Source organism: Schistocerca nitens, chromosome 2 (genome assembly GCF_023898315.1).
Source record: "Schistocerca nitens isolate TAMUIC-IGC-003100 chromosome 2, iqSchNite1.1, whole genome shotgun sequence".
Lineage (NCBI taxonomy): Eukaryota > Metazoa > Arthropoda > Insecta > Orthoptera > Acrididae > Schistocerca > Schistocerca nitens.
Window position 1 is genome coordinate 671,671,217 of NC_064615.1, and position 17,261 is coordinate 671,688,477.

The 17,261-nt window shown below is 41.0% G+C and overlaps 1 protein-coding gene across 3 annotated transcripts in view; it reads right to left on the reverse strand.

The window, feature by feature from the left end:
- Positions 1-2,501: 2,501 nt before the first annotated feature.
- Positions 2,502-17,261, reverse strand: part of LOC126236785 (uncharacterized) — a 192,471-nt gene continuing 177,711 nt past the window's right edge. For all 3 annotated transcript variants that reach the window (XM_049946368.1, XM_049946367.1, XM_049946366.1), the window contains exons 10-11: positions 10,451-10,536; positions 2,502-3,589 (exon numbers count right to left, since the gene is read on the reverse strand). In XM_049946368.1, coding sequence (XP_049802325.1) covers positions 2,780-3,589; positions 10,451-10,536 — 896 coding nt within the window. In that variant the 3' untranslated portion in view covers positions 2,502-2,779. The remainder of the gene's footprint in view (positions 3,590-10,450; positions 10,537-17,261) is intronic.

Sequence of the window (17,261 nt, forward strand, 5' to 3'; positions counted from 1 at the left end):
CAGTGCAAACGCACTCCCTTTTTCTGAAATCGCTATGTGTTCGATACTTACCTTCGCCACGTGCTTGTGTTCTGGTTTAAGAGCTTTTAGTGCCGTAGCTTGCATAATATTCTTCTTATACAGTGTATTTAAATTAAATATGTTTAAGGTTCATGTTTTGATATTCATGTTTGTATTTCAATGCTAATTTTACGCATTCATTTCGCGTGTTAAAATCGAGGGAGCATACTCTCTTTGCTAGCCACTTGTGGTCATGGTGCAAGACCTTTGTTCTTTTCTTTTCCCCTCTGTGTAAAACTCAGTAACTGCATGTGGACTATGAGTGTGTTTGGTTCACCCATCCTTTGATTATTCCCGTCCCATAAATCACCAATTTAGTAGCGGACTTAGAAGCAAGCTTTAAGTTTATCAAGTATGAAACTTGAGATATATCAGACACCAGCAATTGTCACATTGCATTATGTTTACAAGTGTTCTCACTAATAAATCGAAGTCAATAAATGTTCATTTTACCTGTAATTGTAGTTAGGCATTTAATAAGTCCAATTCATCCCATTTCCCATCCATCTCTTATCCAGGTGCATCCTACAGCATTTCCTTGCGCAATAATTCAATACTGTACATTGTTTTTCATGAACGATGAATTATTTAAATTAGTCCAAGGTCAGAAAGATTGGATTTTACACTCTTAATTGCATGGCCATCAGCTACTAAGCCAGAGCCAAGACATTTCAGGCTGCAGCCGCAATCTTTAAGTGAGCAAATTCTCGCAAAGTACGCGAGCTAACGGAAGCGCAGCGATCACCCTGTTTATCTATTTAATACGTATTACAACCTTAACATAGTAATTTTTTACAACGAAAACGAAACGGATGAAGATCGACATGATGGAGCAGAGGAGTCTCTTCCACAAAAAGAGCAATTCAGAAGCCTGCTGATACCTGAAAGGAATAAGAACACAGATCAAGATTTTATCGCGAGGCACACTGTGAACTGTATGAAGGAGTTAACCGAATCAGTTCGGAGCAGAGATGAATTTGCAGTTTACGGAGAGTATGTTGCGAATAAATTAATAAACAACAAAAGAACACATATCAAAATGTAATTAGTTTAGAGAGAAATTGACTACGTTTTTCTACATTTAGAAATGGGATGTTATTGTAGGATTACGAATTCAAATGCTCAGAGTAACACACCAACCCATTCCTCACTCTCAACACCCTACAGCACAAATAGCAGTCACATATTCTCTTGTGACTCTTCCTTTCTTCATACATCGTGACATTGTGAAACTCCCGTCCAGAATTGAGAGAGAACTGATAACCAACACTACAAGTACTGTAAGGCAAATTTAAGTAATAAACGTAAATGTAGCTGACAAAGTAGTATTCTTTAAAAAATCGTTATTAAAATAAATGAAAATAGTATTCTTTCCTATCTTTACGAAGGATTTTAATTGAAGTAATTATGGATTCACAGGTTTCTGTGACGATACTTGAGATCACCTGATTTAAAATTCTAAGTATATACAACAGATTTGTGAAAGATTCACGACTGGTAATGAAACAGTGTGTGACACACAGCCTGACAAGTTTGGAAAGGTTTCCCAATATACAGTGGAGCTTTCGAATTTTTTTCTCTATCATATGCAGAAGGATTCTGAAATCAGCAAGGCACATTTTTGAAAGATTCTGAAACCCATATCATGTTCGAGTTGTAATTTTACGAGAAGGTTCATACTAAAAGTAAAGCCTCCCGAAAATAGAGCTCTTCTCCAGTACCGATTACTTCTACAACTTTTTTTTAATAACTGTTACTATACGATGTTGTGCGACTTTGTACCTTGGTGAGAAAGTTCCTGAAGAATCGTCCATCATAATGAGTTTAAGCACGCACACACACACACACATATATATATATATATATATATATATATATATATATATATATATATATATATATATATATATACGCATGCAGTGCAGCCTGCAGGTGACAATGGCAACTGTTATGCAAAAGGCAAGTTTTATAGTTTTCTGGGCTTTTTGATACTATGTATTATTGGTTTAGATTGTTGCTGAGGTGGAGCACTCATTTAAATTGTGCTAAAAATCAGCAGTGACCATTACAAAGTTGCTGCCCGGTGTAAACTGGCTTTCTGTTTCAGGTACTCAATACTTTCTTAATTCCTTTTGCGTAGCATACCACCCGCTGCATGTCCACCTCCTTGGGTGGAGGATGGCGTTGCCAGTGTGCTGGGCTGTAAAATGCTGCCTCAGAAAACGCCTCCAGCTTCTCTGCAGTGGGACGATTTGCGACGAAATTCATCCAGACTCGTGTGGCCTTATAAAAAGCTGTTCCACTAAGAAAACAGCGATATCGACAAGCATGCCACCGAATCGCGTCAAATCGAGAATCTTGCACTATCTGGACGCTGCAAGATATTTTAAATTATCCACTGTTTCTCGCCAAGAGACTTTGAGATAAAATATATACGTATATTAATAGACACTCTAGGAAAAATATTTATTAATTATGCTTGAACGACAAAACATACAAATCTAAAACAGGAACTAGGATGACAACACAATATTTACAGGTCTCTAGTTACACTGCGGTTTCACAGATAGTCGACATTTATCACAGCTCGTTGTCAGCGACGTGTGGAGTGCGTCGCAACCAGTGACCGAGAAAAGGATTGGAGTACACTGTTAGGGTTGTAGAATCGTTGAAAGAATGGCAGAATGTCTCTTCGTTCAACAATGAGTCGTTAACACCTTCATGAGTCTGATTGTGCGGCTGCATTTGCACTATGCTGGTCAGCCTTGACATTTTCATCGGGGTTCCTGGCGTCCCCCATTTCGATGTCTGTCTTCCGCTGGGTATCACTGCCGTTCCCTTTGATGTCTGACTTGGTCGGTACGCTGCCATCTTCCTTGATATCAGCTGTCGTTGGCTCACTTCCCTCTATCTCGGGTTCTTGGTCGATTGACATAATTGTATCCTCCTCAACATTTGGTTTCGCTGGTACATCGACCTCCTCCACGTCTGTTTTGTTTGGCACATCTTCATCTTTCTTAACATCTGGTTTGTTTGGCACTCCTTCGTCCCTTCCAACATCTGGTACGATTGGAAAGCTTGCAATCGTCTCTTTTTGTGGTTTGGTTATCGTGTCTCTGGACTTGTTGGCATCTTGGTTTGTTTGGTTGCCATCGGGTTTGGTCAACACGCTGCCGTCTTCCTGGACGTCTGATTTGGACAGCGTGCTAATGTCTGTTTCTGTCGGCACGCTACCATCTTCATGCAAGTCCTGTTTGGTCAGAAGGTTACCATCTTTCTGGAAGTCTTGTTTGGTAAGCAGGTTGCCATCGTCCTGGAAGTACAGCTTGGTCGTCGGGCTGCCGTCCTCGTCGACGTCAGACTTAAGAGGCACCTTCTCGGGCATCGCTTCCATCTGGTGGGGGTCGGCGGATGTGGGCGTGTTCCACGGCTGGAGCTCTGAGGAGGCGCAGAAGGTGTACACTATGCCCGGCACAACCAGCATGGCTGCCGTGATTAGGAACACGATGCGCCACGCGTCCGGTGTTTGCTGTGGACAGAAAACAAGGACACAAATCTTTTTGATGTTTTAACAGGATGCGCTTACGCACTAAGCAGCACATAAGAAATAAAAAAAAAGCATAGCTGCTGTAGCCGCTGGGTAAAGGACCATGTGGCTAAACTAGTGTTTTCTCGAATAACTTTTCACTAGACCTAGTGGTAGGCACCTGACACTATTTCATATCATTTCCAGATCCACGTACTACTGCATCGCGATGTAGGTTCAGATCAATAGGTGACCACAAGTCTTTTTGTAAATATAAATTCGTGTTCATTCAGTTATTTTCTGATACGTGTAGGACTGCAGGTGGAGGATCCGGCGATCGACCCATCACCCTGTGCAACCCTGACCATGTTCATGCAGCATTTGCAAGTTCCGTGACACGTTACTAAAGTACATACGCCTGTGCAATGATGTTTGCAGTTATTAATTCCTTTAACAATGCAAGTCAAGTGACGCGGGTGAACGTATAGGTCATGGATTCGTTTCTCTCATACAAATTTATTTACCATGCTACTCATTGCCCAGCGCATCACGCACCATGTGACAAAAAGGCTTTGGGATCTCATAATGTATGAACAACATGATTATGTTACATTCGTGCACTCTATGTAGATCTGGAAGAATTCATTAGCAGTTTGATTTTCGTCGATAAAACGACATAAAATGTTCCTTCTATAACAGCCTACTTATAAATGAAGTATTTCCGGGATTATTTTAACCCCCCTGGTTTTTGAAACACCCTGCACAAAATATCTTAAATAGAAAATTATTCTAAAGAGAAAGATGAATTTCGTGAAAGTCACACAATGTCAGTGGCGGTTGCGTCAAGCGCAACGACAAAACTGTCCTTGAGACAAAATTAAAATATTATAAGGTCATACTTCATTAAGTCCAGTGTGAATTCTGGTTCTATTATGACGAGTTGCGAGTGGAACAGGAAAGGAAATGACTAGTAGTGTTATAAGGTACCCTCTGCTATGCACCGTACGGTCGCTTGCGCAGTATGTACGTAGTTGTAGATGTAGATGTAGCACTAACTCGTTACGCAATGCACGCAGAAAACCTCACTATTTATCCTATTCTTAGGAACATTATGACAAACTGTGCACAAGCATACTCTGGTCCACAGTCTTGCTACAATCAATAAAGTCGCAAATTTACAAAGAAAATGTGGTCTGCTTCACAAGAAGTGGAAAGAAAGAAAATAAGAAGTTCGTCCAACAGTAACTATAGATAATATTCTAGAAAATGGGAAAACGTATTTTCTTTGTACTCTATGCAGGCTTTTTCAGAGCATTTTCGTTCTAAGTCGTGTGGACAGAGTTCAGATGTCTGCCAGCAAAATAAAAAAACAAGATTTCCATTCCCAGTAGGTCTAGGATTATTTACTGGCAACTACATGTAGATTTACATCACACTCCGCAAACCACCTAACGGTACGTCGTGAAGGTCACTTTTGGTACCACTAGCTGATCTCGCATTACTTGTTCCTCTCGCGACTGGCGCGTGGGAAAAATGGTTGTTGGTAAGCCTCTTACATTAGCTCAAATTTCTTCTGTTTTCTCGTTGTCGTTTCACGAGACGTACGTGGGAGGAAATAATATGTTGTCCGATTCTTCTAGGAGAGAGGTCACTCGAAATTTCAATTGTAAACCTCTTCGTGATGCATAACGCCTCTCTTGTAACATCTACCACTGGAGTTTGTTGAGCATAAACGCGCCGTTCTTCGTTGGATATTCTGTCTCTTCTATCAGTCCTACCTGTAATGAATAGCTCTCAAGAATCGGTCAAACAAACGCCCTGTAAGCCACATTTCCTTAAGAATCTTCATATGAATCTCAGTCTGGCACTTGCTTTTCCTGCTATTTGTTTTATGTGGTCATTCCACTTGAGATCGCTCTGGATAGTTGTTGTTGTTGTTGTTGTTGTTGTTGTTGTGGTCTTCAGTCCTGAGACTGGTTTGATGCAGCTCTCCATGCTACTCTATCCTGTGCAAGCTTCTTCATCTCCCAGTACTTACTGCAACCTACATCCTTCTGAATCTGCTTAGTGTATTCATCTCTTGGTCTCCCTCTACGATTTTTACCCTCCACGCTGCCCTCCAATGCTAAATTTGTGATCCCTTGATGCCTCAAAACATGTCCTACCAACCGATCCCTTCTTCTAGTCAAGTTGTGCCACAAACTTCTCTTCTCCCCAATCCTATTCAATACCTCCTCATTAGTTACGTGATCTACCCACCGTATCTTCAGCATTCTTCTGTAGCACCACATTTCGAAAGCTTCTATTCTCTTCTTGTCCAAACTGTTTATCGTCCATATTTCACTTCCATACATGGCTACACTCCATACAAATACTTTCAGAAACGACTTCCTGACACTTAAATCTATACTCGATGTTAACAAATTTCTCTTCTTCAGAAACGATTTCCTTGCCATTGCCAGTCTACATTTTATATCCTCTCTACTTCGACCATCATCAGTTATTTTGCTCCCTAAATAGCAAAACTCCTTTACTACTTTAAGTGTCTCGTTTCCTAATCTAATCCCCTCAGCATCACCCGATTTAATTTGACTACATTCCATTATCCTCGTTTTGCTTTTGTTGATGTTCATCTTATATCCTCCTTTCAAGACACTGTCCATTCCGTTCAACTGCTCTTCCAAGTCCTTTGCTGTCTCTGACAGAATTACAATGTCATCGGCGAACCTCAAACTTTTTACTTCTTCTCCATGAATTTTAATACCTACTCCGAATTTTTCTTTTGTTTCCTTTACTGCTTGCTCAATATACAGATTGAATAACATCGGGGAGAGGCTACAACCCTGTCTCACTCCTTTCCCAACCACTGCTTCCCTTTCATGCCCCTCGACTCTTATAACTGCCATCTGGTTTCTGTACAAATTGTAAATAGCCTTTCGCTCCCTGTATTTTACCCCTGCCACCTTTAGAATTTGAAAGAGAGTATTCCAGTTAACGTTGTCAAAAGCTTTCTCTAAGTCTACAAATGCTAGAAACGTAGGTTTGCCTTTTCTTAATCTTTCTTCTAAGATAAGTCGTAAGGTTAGTATTGCCTCACGTGTTCCAACATTTCTACGGAATCCAAACTGGTCTTCCCCGAGGTCCGCTTCTACCAGTTTTTCCATTCGTCTGTAAAGAATTCGCGTTAGTATTTTGCAGCTGTGACTTATTAAACTGATAGTTCGGTAATTTTCACATCTGTCAACACCTGCTTTCTTTGGTATTGGAATTGTTATATTCTTCTTGAAGTCTGAGGGTATTTCGCCTGTCTCATACATCTTGCTCACCAGATGGTAGAGTTTTGTCATGACTGGCTCTCCCAAGGCCATCAGTAGTTCTAATGGAATGTTGTCTACTCCTGGGGCCTTGTTTCGTCTGAGGTCTTTCGGTGCTCTGTCAAATTCTTCAGGGAGTCTCATATCCCCCATTTCATATTCATCTAAGTCCTCTTCCATTTCCATAATATTGCCCTCAAGTACATCGCTCTTGTATAGATCCTCTATATAATCCTTCCACCTTTTTGCTTCCCCTTCCTTGTTTAGGACTGTTTTTCCATCTGGGCTCTTGATATTCATACAGGTGGTTCTCTTGTCTCCAAAGGTCTCTTTAATTTTCCTGTAGGTAGTATCTATCTTACCCCTAGTGACATATGTTTCTACGCTTAGATTTGTCCTCCAGCCATCCCTGCTTGGCCATTTTGCACTTCCTGTCATTCTCATTTTTGAGACGTTTGTATTCCTTTTTACGTGCTTCATTTACTGCATTTTTATATTTTCTCCTTTCATCAATTAAATTCAATATTTCTTCTGTTACCCAAGGATTTCTACTAGCCCTCGTCGTTTTAGCTACTTGATCCTCTGCTGCCTTCACTACTTCATCCCTCAGAGCTACCCATTCTTCTTCTACTGTATTTCTTTCCCCCATTCCTGTCAATTGTTCCCTTATGCTCTCCCTGAAACTCTCTACAACCTCTGGTTCTTTCAGTTTATCCAGGTCCCATCTCCTTAAATTCCCACCTTTTTGTAGTTTCTTCAGTTTCAATCTGCAGTTCATAACCAACAGATTGTGGTCAGAATCCACATCTGCCCCTGGAAATGTCTTACAATTTAAAACCTGGTTCCTAAATCTCTGTCTTACCATTATATAATCTATCTGATACCTATTAGTATCTCCAGGATTCTTCCATGTATACAACCTTCTTTTATGATTCTTGAACCAAGTGTTAGCTATGATTAAGTTATGCTCTGTGCAAAATTCTACAAGGCGGCTTCCTCTTTCATTTCTTCCCCCCAATCCATATTCACCTACTATGTTTCCTTCTCTCCCTTTTCCTACTGACGAATTCCAATCACCCATGACTATTAAATTTTCGTCTCCCTTCACTACCTGAATAATTTCTTTTATCTCGTCATACATTTCATCAATTTCTTCATCATCTGCAGAGCTAGTTGGCATATAAACTTGTACTACTGTAGTAGGCATGGGCTTTGTGTCTATCTTGGCCACAATAATGCGTTCACTATGCTGTTTGTAGTAGCTAACCCGCACCCTATTTTTTTATTCATTATTAAACCTACTCCTGCAATACCCCTATTTGATTTTGTATTTATAACCCTGTAATCACCTGACCAAAAGTCTTGTTCCTCCTGCCACCGAACTTCACTAATTCCCACTATATCTAACTTTAACCTATCCATTTCCCTTTTTAAATTTTCTAACCTACCTGCCCGATTAAGGGATCTGACATTCCACGCTCCGATCCGTAGAACGCCAGTTTTCTTTCTCCTGATAACGACGTCCTCTTGAGTAGTCCCCGCCCGGAGATCCGAATGGGGGACTATTTTACCTCCGGAATATTTTACCCAAGAGGACGCCATCATCATTTAATCATACAGTAAAGCTGCATGTCCTCGGGAAAAATTACGGCTGTAGTTTCCCCTTGCTTTCAGCCGTTCGCAGTACCAGCACAGCAAGGCCGTTTTGGTTAATGTTACAAGGCCAGATCAGTCAATCATCCAGACTGTTGCCCTTGCAACTACTGAAAAGGCTGCTGCCCCTCTTCAGGAACCACATGTTTGTCTGGCCTCTCAACAGATACCCCTCCGTTGTGGTTGCACCTACGGTACGGCCATCTGTATCGCTGAGGCACGCAAGCCTCCCCACCAACGGCAAGGTCCATGGTTCATGGGGGAAGTCTGGATAGTTACTCGTACTTACTCGTACATATTCTACGGTAGATATTGTTTCCAGCAACTTGTCCTCAATAGTTTAATTGTACAGTAGTGGATTTCTTTTCCAATGTACGCGCAATATATTACATTTATTTACGTTTAGGGTCTGCTACCAGAGCCTGCACCATTCATCAATCCTCTGAAGGACATGCTGCAATCTGACTTCTGGCGTTGCTACTTTCTGGTAGACAGCCGCATCATCTGCGAACAGTCTTAAAGAGTTTTCGATGCTTTTTACTAGAACAGCTACATACATTGTAAACATTAACGGTCCTACAACACTTCCTTGGGGTACTCCTGAAATTACCTTGCCACTTGTCGATTTTGTTCAGTTAAGAGCTACGTGTTGAATTCCATCTGCAAGGAAGACCCAGTAACAAATCACGTCCGATACTCGTTAAGCTCGTATTTTTTTCACTAAAGGACAGTGCGGAACAGAGTCAAACGCTTTCCTGAAGACAAGGAACACGGCATCAACTTGAGCATCGACGTCTACATCACTATAAATTTCATGGAGTAACAGAGCAAGCCGAGTTCCGCTCCCTGTTTGGGGAATACATTCTGGTTTTTATAGAGGACATTTTCGTCCTTCAAAAAATCATAATTCTTGAGCGTAAAACATGTTCCGTAATTTTACGACATACTGATGTTAACGATATGGGCCTATAATTATATGCGTCCGTGTTACGACCCTTCTAGAAAATGGAAATGACTTGCGCTTTTTTCCAGTACCTTCGTTGCTCCAGCAATCGCCGATAAACTCCTGCTAGAAAGGGAGCAAGTTTTTTCGTATAATCATGTAGAGTCTTATAGGTATCTCATCTGGTCCTGATGCCTTTCCACTACTAGGCGATTCTAGTTTTTTTTTCCATTTCACGATCAGTTACCTTAAGTTCTGCCATTTCGATGTTCGTACGATGATGGGAGGGAAGGACCGTATCTTCTGCTGTGAAACAATTTCGGGAGACCGAATTTAGTATTTTGGCCTTATCTCTGTTATCTTCCGTTTTGGTGCCAGTATGATTCCTGACAATGAGTTACTGAGTAGAGAATTTCGAACCGCTTACTGGCTTTACGTAAGACCGAAATCTCTTACGGTTTTTAATCAGGTCGGTTGACAAAATTCTACTTTCAAAGTCACTGAACGCTTTTCTCATTGCTCTCGTTGCGCTGATTTTCGTTTCGTTCAGCTTTGTCCGCTAAGTTTTTGTTGAATCTGTCATGCAGCTCTCTTTGTTTACGTAGCTGTTTTCTGATGTGCCTATTATCCACGTTGGCGTGGCATTCTTAAACAGATTCCACGTTAAAACTGTATGTCTGTTAGCGACTAAGTGAACCGTTCGTCAAACAGGAGGGATGTAAGGACCTCCTGTTTAAAGTAAAACAGTTCGTTATAAAGTACCGTGGTATTCAGACCAACCTTTGAATGAAAGACAGCTTCAGTCATTTTTGTGCGGGCGTGTTTCTGATAATTAAGAAATTTTCATGCCAAGCTGTGCATTCTTTCATAACATTTCTCCGACAGGGCAACATAGCATAAGCACATATCGATTAAGAAATGGGAAAGTAGCATTCTGCAAAATACGTGACTTACGTTCTGGTAAGTGAGCAGACCCACGATGATGGGCGATATGAAACCAGGCAGCACGGTCAGCATGTTGGTGATGCCCATGAGGATGCCTGTAACACGAAACCAAACCACTCGCCGGTCACGTCAAGAAGGGTTATTCAGGTACAAAAGGTTTAAGTGCTTCTTCAGCGGACGGAAAAGGTGTAAATCGTTGTGTGCCAGTGCAGATCGATGCGGAGGTGTTCCCGGTACTTACCTCCCCGATCTCATACCCAGTAACTTCCATCCGTTGAAGCAGACAGTTGGTAGTAGTTACATCAAGAGAGTTCGATCTATCGGCATTTTCGTAAAACTCATTATCTACCGTGAAAGGTAGCATTAATATGTAGTGGAGAGTGTTATAGAGGCTAGTGTACTTAGGAACTCCCAATGTTTTCTGGTTGGTACTTCAGTCTAGTCTTCACATTCTACATCGTGAAGAAACGCGCGCTACAGACCGTCATAAGCAGTGTCCGCCATTTTCTGCAGTTTTTGTTGTTAGACGTGAGGTTGCGTTTTGCCCTGTGCTATCAAGTATCGATACCACCCCATGGGCGTCACAGTTGCCAATGGAATTACAAGTTTCTGTCAGACGCCAATAGCGGTCGCACGGAATCCGATGGACCCAATGGTGCACGCCCACTGAGCCACGCCTCCAGTGGCTCTGGACTGCGAGCGCCCCTTGCTGCCGCAATACAGGACGACCTGCATCAGCCAGACAGCCACCCCATGGCTGGGACACTGTCTTTCGTGCTTTAGTACAGAAAGCCTCATCCTTGTTGACATTGAGAGTTGGACTGAACTTCTTGTTGCATTATTTGTAAAGAGTCTTCATACCTTTAGAGAAACAAAGTTAAGTATATTTTCTGTTTACTGTGTTAACTTGTTCGCTAATCATTTCAGCTCCTGTCCAGCTTTCCTATGACAACTGCCGCACTACCCTGTATACCACTTCTCCTTGCCGTTGTATACAAAGTCTTACACAACATATTCAGCATTTGTAAGTATTTCACATTCTACATGTTTAACTGCTGGTGTGCAGAACTTAAGGATGAAAGTAACTTTTACATCATCTGTCACTGCCATAAAACGCAGTGAAAGAGAGGGAAAAGATTCAGAGAAGAGCTTTAGAATGTGTCATGGTGTTGTTTATTTCCAGAAATTCGAGAAGGGCAGCACCAATGATCATAGGTTTGTTTGCTCAATGGGAAAGAGTCACAGAGATGTTGAAGATACTGAACTGACAAACTGTAGGCGCTACAGTCTGGAACTGCGCGACCGATATGGTCGCAGGTTCGAATCCCGCCTCGGACATGGATGTGTGTGATGTCTTTAGGTTAGTTGGGTTTAAGTAGTTCTAAGTTCTAGGGGACTGATGACCTCATAAGTTAAGTCCCATAGTGCTCAGAGCCATTTGAATGGTTAGTTGGGTTTAAGTAGTTCTAAGTTCTAGGGGACTGATGACCTCATAATTTAAGTCCCATACTGCTCAGAGCCATTTGAATTTGAACAGAATTTTTGTTCCTGATGTTGTGCCCCACTCATGAGGGGCTCCGAGAAAAGTTTTGCACAAATCTTGATAAAAGAGGATTTGTAGATGATAAACCTTCATGGTCGAGAAATGAAGGTACATTACAAAATGGTTCAAATGGCTCTGAGCACTATGGGACTTAACTTCTTTGGTCATCAGTCCCCTAGAACTTAGAACTACTTAGACCTAACTAACCTAAGGGCATCACACACATCCATGCCCGAGGCAGGATTCGAACCTGCGACCGTAGCGGTCGCGCGGTTCCAGACTGTAGCGCCTAGAACCGCATGGCCGGTACATTACAATAGGTGCTGGAAGTGACCTCCCCCCGCCAGTATACACAGTTAAGCAAGGCACTTCATGTTCGGAAATATTTGCTGCCAGAGTCTTTGATTCCACGGTGGCTGTTCTCGCGTAACTGGTCTATGTGGCAACATCTGTGAAGTATGGCAACAGTGAAGTTTCATTAACCGTGTGTTGGTCTCGTGCTTCAGTGTATCGTGGTTTACTGTCCGTGATTTTCTGTGCGACTTGCTTCTTCCAGTGTTGTTTGATTCTGACGATGTGTAAAGAGTGCGTGTTTCTTATGAATCACCACTGGTTAAACGGTTCCTTTAATACATGTCAGCGACTGTTTTTAGAACATTTCGGTGGTCGAAATAAATCATGGTCAAAAATTTTCTGCCCTTGTGGTGAATGATACACTTACACTATAAAATTTTTTTAAGCTGATCGACTTTGAAAATTGATGAAAGGGGTCGCATGTAGCCGACGCACCGTTTTTTCATATGAACCTAGGATTTTCAGAGTTTATTTTTTTAATTTTAGCATGATTTTATCAAATTAGCAATTATGGAAATAAGTATAAAAAATAAGTAACGAAACATATTTATTCTCTTGTCAACGAAAAACGTGAAATACTGCACACAAGTTTTCAACACAACATTTGAAAATGACTTTGACGTGACACACAATAATATTTTCTATATTCTGTGAAGTATTCTGGCGCTTATATGTCCCACTATATACAAATCACGTACAAACCAGCAAAATTACTATGGTGTGCAGTAATGTATCAAAACAATCTCTACGACGTATAAGAAAAGACAATAAGTTACGTCAGTTATTTTTGAAACGTAGAAGATGCTGATTCGATCTGATTTTCGTGAAACTGTAAGTAGGCTGTTTAGGTTTTTTATTGGTAACGCCACCTCTGTATGAAAATCACTGGCTGTGCTGTGTGCAGTCTGTGGCTGCTTTGCATTGTTGTTATACTCGCCATTGTAGTGTTAGGCAGCTGGCTGTGAACAGCGCGTAGCGTTGCGCAGTTGGAGGTGAGCCGCCAGCAGTGGTGGATGTGGGGAGAGAGATGGCGGAGTTTTGAAATTTGTCATGAACTGCTCTATATATATATATATATATATATATATGATGATATCAAGGTAAACACATTGTTTGTTCTCTATTAATATCTTTCATTTGCTAACTATCCCTATCAGTAGTTAGTGTCTTCCATAGTTTGAATCTTTTATTTAGCTGGCAATAGTGGCGCTCGCTGTATTGCAGTAGTGGGAGTAACCAAGATTTTTGTGAGGTAAGTGATTTGTGAAAAGTACAGGTTAATGTTAGTCAGGACCATTCTCTTGTAGAGATTATTGAAAGTCAGATTGCGTTGCGCTAAAAATATTGTGCGTCAGGTTAAGCACAGTCATGTATAATTGTTTAAAGGGGAAGTTTCATATGTCGACCCTTAGCCTAGGATACCTCACTGGAATCTTCTGATTTTTTCTTGTAGTTTGTGTAATTAGTGTAGATTTTGTTTATTGCTAGCGCGTAATTGTAGAGAGAATCTCCTTTGTAGTTGCAGCCTTTCATTGTTGTACAGTAAAACAGTTGTGGCATGCATGTAGATTTGCACCAAGTATTTCGCAGCTGCAATTAACTAGATATTATTTTCAGTGTTATGTTAATGTGTTCTCTTATTTTTGCTCTTCAAATTGTGTTTTTCTGTGTTGTCGTGTGAAATACTGTGACAATGGTGGCGTGTGAAAAACGTAACACTAGGCTCCAAAGTAAATTGAGAAATGACAGCGAAGACGAAAGCAGTGTGTTAGCGCCACCGTGTAATGAATTAACTAATATTCAAAGTAGTAATTTGGTAACTGTGCATAGGGAAATGGAGCGGGTGGTAAACAATGGCGTAGACAGTGAAACAAATAGTGAGCAGGGAAGCATTATCGATCGATCGGTCGGCAACAGCTCGCCTCAGGAATCGGGAATGATAGGACACAATCTTGCAAATACTGCAGATTCAGGTTTTGGGTCCTCACCGTTTTCTCAAATAAGTCAAGACACATTTTCTGCTTGTCAAAATGTCAATGTTGCCGGTGTAAATTCACTGCCGAAAAGCACTGAGGAACATGTTTCAGACACCAGTGCATTGTTATTACAGTTAATGCAACAAATGGGACAAAAGCTACAAAAGTTAGACACAACACTTGAACAAAATCAGAAACAAATGGGACAAAATCTTCAAAAGTTAGACACAATGGAACAAAATCTTCAAAAGTTAGACACCACACTTGAAAAAACACGTGAAGATTTAACTACTGAGTTACATAACATTGAATCGAAATGTCAAAAAGTCTGCAATGACGTAAAAACACAAATTTGTGAGCATTTTCAACCTATTTTTTCGCGGCATGAAAATGCATTGCAGAATCACGAAGCAGCCATAATAGAACTGCAAACCATTGTTCATGAAAATCATGAGACCTTGTCGTCTAAAATTGACTCAGTTGCATCTACTGATTCGGTTACGCAACTTGGAAAAACTCAAGAAAACTTAAAGGACACAGTAGATTCGATTTCAACACAAATGGACACTCTAAAACTTGGTTCAGAAAAACACACTGAGGAAATGTGTTCACTATCGGAGAAAGTAGCCGAACTTTCGGATCAGTTCACTAACTTATCTACGAAGGTAGATGATAATCTGAACGACACTAAACCGGTAGTCTTTAATGAGACAGAAGAGTGCGAACAAATTAGGAAACTGAAACAAAATCTGAATCAAATTAATACGCAACACCAAAGAGAAATCCGGGAAGTACAAGATCAGCTGACACAGGTAATACAAGAATTACGTATTTCAGAGGACACTCGCGCCCCAACACGGGAAGAGGGATTTAGAAATATGGAACACCCACAAGATAATAACACAGGACACTTCGGAAATTATGAAAGAAATTGGCAAGGTGCACCGAATTTTGAGATGGAACCGCCGACACGACGTAACAATGACAGATATGCTACTCGCCGACACGATGATTTTGACTATAAGCTGTTTATTACTACACGTAAATTCAAAACATTTAAGAATTCTGCCAACGACATTCATCCACAAGCGTGGCTCCATCAATTCTCTCATTGTTTTCCTCCCAACTGGTCATTGGAGCACAGGTTAGAATTTATGTGTGGCTACTTGGAGAATGAACCAGCTGTAAGAATGCGATCGGTCATTCACGATTGTCACAGTGAAGGAGAATTTTATCATGCCTTCCTCTCAGCGTATTGGTCTCAAGCCACACAAGACCGAGTAAAACATAGCATCATAATGATGAAACGTTTCGAACAATCTGAATTTTCCAGTATTATGAAATATTTTGAAGACATGTTGCATAAGAATCAGTATCTTTCAAACCCATACAGCCCCTCAGAACTCATCCGAATTTGCTTAATCAAATTACCTGAACATTTACGGCATATTATTTTAGCAGGACGTTGCAAAGACGACATTGAAGCTTTTCAGGGACTGTTACAAGAACTGGAAATTGACACTGACAATCGCGGAACGCGCGAACAGGAACACAACAATTACAGGTCACATCTGTCACAATTCCGCGATGACAGAAATAATACACGACAAGGCTATTCTTGCAACGTAAATCGTGATCAAAACAGACACCACCCGTATGACAACCACTCGCAGAGTAATAGTTACAGAGAAAGTTCGCATTTCCGTAGTAATAAATATGACAGAGACAATCACAGAAACAGACAATATGGTAACCAGAACTATTATTATCAAGGGAGACAGAATAACTTCGCCGGCCGAAGTGGCCGTGCGGTTAAAGGCGCTGCAGTCTGGAACCGCAAGACCGCTACGGTCGCAGGTTCGAATCCTGCCTCGGGCATGGATGTTTGTGATGTCCTTAGGTTAGTTAGGTTTAACTAGTTCTAAGTTCTAGGGGACTAATGACCTCAGCAGTTGAGTCCCATAGTGCTCAGAGCCATTTGAACCATTTGAACAGAATAACTTCAGACGCAACAGTTCAGAGCGCGGGTACGATTCAAGAAGAAACTCTCCACCACATGACCGACAAGAAAGAAACTATGTAAACTACCGACATAACGACAGACCTGAATTTCATCAGAACTGGCGGGATTATAACAGAGCTGGGCCATCTCGGCAAGGCGCATTTGTAGAAGCTAGGTCTCCTAATCCCAATAACGACGCGCGCCAACAAGGGAACAGACAATGACTCGCACCGCAGGGAGCCGCGTGCGCCGGCTGGCTCAGAGAAAAATAACATAGACGCTAACCTTGAGAAAAATTCCAGTATTCTTTACCGACGTATACCACATGACAATTGCTTTTCAAGTTGAAACTCTGCGTACTAGGAAGAGCAAAGGGTTACACCACATTTCACACGTAAAACCATTTATTGAGAGATAATCTGCTTTTTAACTTTGTCTTTGCCATAAAACTTTTCACTTCACATTTCTAGTAGGCTTTGTCAGACTTAAGAAACTGTTAACATGCAACAATGTTTGAAGTTAAACATCCAGTCAAGAACCAAGAGAACTTATTTCAACAAAAATTACGAATGCATTGTTATTGTGAATAGACGACACAGTGTTGTTGTATTTGTACATTCTTGCTTGTTAGTTGCACGATTACGTAACGACTATAAGGCTCACATACTTAGAACATTTACCAGTACTGCTAATGAGATTTTAATGCAACATTTTGGTTTGCTTGAAAATACATCCTTTTTGAAGTACTTTCTGTGGGATTAAAGAACATGTTCAGACGCAACAGTTCAGAGTGCAGGTACGATTCAAGAAGAAACTCTCCACCACATGACCGACAAGAAAGAAACTATGTAAAGAACATTTACCAGTACTGCTAATGAGATTTTAATGCAACATTTTGGTTTGCTTGAAAATACATCCTTTTTGAAGTACTTTCTGTGGGATTAA